Source organism: Sitophilus oryzae, unplaced genomic scaffold (genome assembly GCF_002938485.1).
Source record: "Sitophilus oryzae breed Bouriz unplaced genomic scaffold, Soryzae_2.0 scaffold_1494_pilon_pilon, whole genome shotgun sequence".
In the NCBI taxonomy this organism is placed as follows: Eukaryota; Metazoa; Arthropoda; class Insecta; order Coleoptera; family Curculionidae; genus Sitophilus; species Sitophilus oryzae.
In genome coordinates this window covers 2,794,998-2,797,107 of record NW_022146163.1, presented here as the reverse complement: position 1 = coordinate 2,797,107, position 2,110 = coordinate 2,794,998, and the positions used below count along the sequence as shown (strand labels likewise).

At 35.0% G+C, this 2,110-nt stretch overlaps 1 protein-coding gene across 1 annotated transcript; it reads right to left on the bottom strand.

Annotated features, from left to right (window-relative positions):
- Positions 1–419: 419 nt before the first annotated feature.
- Positions 420–1,713, bottom strand: LOC115877608 (cuticle protein 19-like). The gene is made up of 2 exons (XM_030893853.1): positions 1,596–1,713; positions 420–1,082 (listed from the first exon to the last, which is right to left on the bottom strand). The coding sequence occupies exons 1-2, from the start codon at positions 1,602–1,604 to the stop codon at positions 420–422; spliced, it is 672 nt and encodes a 223-aa protein (XP_030749713.1). The 5' UTR covers positions 1,605–1,713.
- Positions 1,714–2,110: the final 397 nt, after the last annotated feature.

Sequence of the window (2,110 nt, the reverse complement as noted above, 5' to 3'; positions counted from 1 at the left end):
AAGCGTATTTCAAGTTCAAATACTTTTCGTTTTTGTAAGAAGTTGCATTAGTGGCATACTTAGTTACAGAAATCCGTATTGAAAGAAAGGAAGAATTAAAGAAGTTATGTTATTCAAAACTCTGGAAAATATTGACAGCCAACCAAGCAATGAAGTACCAACTCTGTTCTAAAGAAAAACAATGAAGCTTGATTCGATAGCGGTAAAAATTGACACTTATATGAAAATTCCATATTTTAATTTTATTAAAAAAGAGGAAATAAAAATTAGTAATCTCGAAGGTAACGTAACATAAGAAATAAAAACCAAAAATAAACATTGCAGGTTTTAATAAATAAATAAACAAATAAATATAATATTATATCACATTTCGAACGCCATATTTGTGACAACTGGTGTAACGAGAAAAACATAGATACTTAATGAGAATATTGCGGTGCAGCTACTTTCTTATAAGCACCTGGAGCATGGGCTGGTTCTCCCTGTTTTTCTACTACGGCATTAAAACCATGTCCGTCATCAGAGTACTTTACGATTCTGATGGTTCCGTCAGCTTCGTGGAGGGAGTACTGTCCAACAACGTGATGCCCATCACTTTTTTCTTCTTGCGAGTGGTAGTCTCCGGTGTGTGGGTCTTGTACAGCGTAAGCGAATTCGTATGGAATGATAGCGTATTCCTCTTCTTTGTAAGCTGGAGCGGAGGCGTATTTAGCTACTGGGACAGCTACCTTAGCTACAGCCGGAGCGGAAGAATAAGAATAAGCAGAAGGAGCAGAGGCAGAATAGGCTGACGAGGAGGAATAAGTAGGAGCCGAGGCGTATGCTGGAGAGGCGGGAGCGGCGTATTTGGTAGCTACAGGTACAGCTATTTTGGCTACGGCCGGAAGAGCTACTTTGGCTACAGCTGGTGCAGCGTAGGCAGGAGCAGCTGAGGCGTGATACGAAGGAGCTTGGTAAGCAGGTGCTGAATGGATGTGGTTGACGGCATTGTGGTTATCGTTGAATTTGACAAATGATGTGGCACCTTGGTATTCGGCTGGCGCTGCGCTTACAGCTACTAAAAGAGCGGCGATAGTGTAGAACTGAAAAATTATTATGATTTATGTCGGTGTGATATTAAATCTCAATTAAATTTTTGTTACGTTTTTCCAATTTTAATAGCAATAGAGATTGATTTTTTTGTAAATATCGAATTTGACAGTATGAAGCGGTAATATTAAGTAAATTTTTTTTTTATATTACAGTTTAGTAGTCTATACCTATAAATTTAATATTTTTATTGTTAGTTTTCGTTTTAATGATGGTGTTACATCCGCAATCGGAAGAATATATTGAATATATAACAATCAAATTCTTTTATAAGAAAGAACAACCAAAAAGATAAAACATTATTAAACGTAAACTAATTAATGTAAAAAAGTGGAAAACTTTATACTTCTAAAAATAGTCAACGTGAACTCTTTTACTTATTTTTATCTGCAGAATATGCTGCCGAAGTTTCCGGAGTACAGTTCGGATCACCCTAGCGTAGTCTATAATTAATTTTTTTAAAATTATACAAAATAATTTAAATTGAATCAACAAACGATACTTACTTTGTACATTGTGATATGGCTCCGAACAGTTTCTATGAACAGATCGATTTTGGAACTGATCTTAGAAAAAATGTGACCGCTTTTTTATATGCCTGTTCCGCCTAACACGCCTTTTCTTACCAACTACCCTGCGTTCGCATATATTACCAAAATATTTTTAAGGCAAACATTACGTAACAGAAATTACTTAATAGGACCGAAGTGAAGTGACCCTCTTTGATAAATTAATTAAAGCACTGTCAAGGCCGGCTTATGTCCATGTCATTAAATTATTCGTGCCATAATGTAACAAACGCTCAGATTATTTTTTAATTAAATCAATCACAAATAGTTTAATATGTTTCATAAGTAGAATAACTAAAAATGGTTTTAGTGTGCTTTCAAAAGATTGTAAAAAAATAAACATCTTAAAACTTTTATTAAGATAAATATGAGTACAGTACTATCGAATAAAAACGGTGTCAGAGACGGCTGGGGAATGACAATCGATGATAATTTTGGCGAGGTCAATCTCT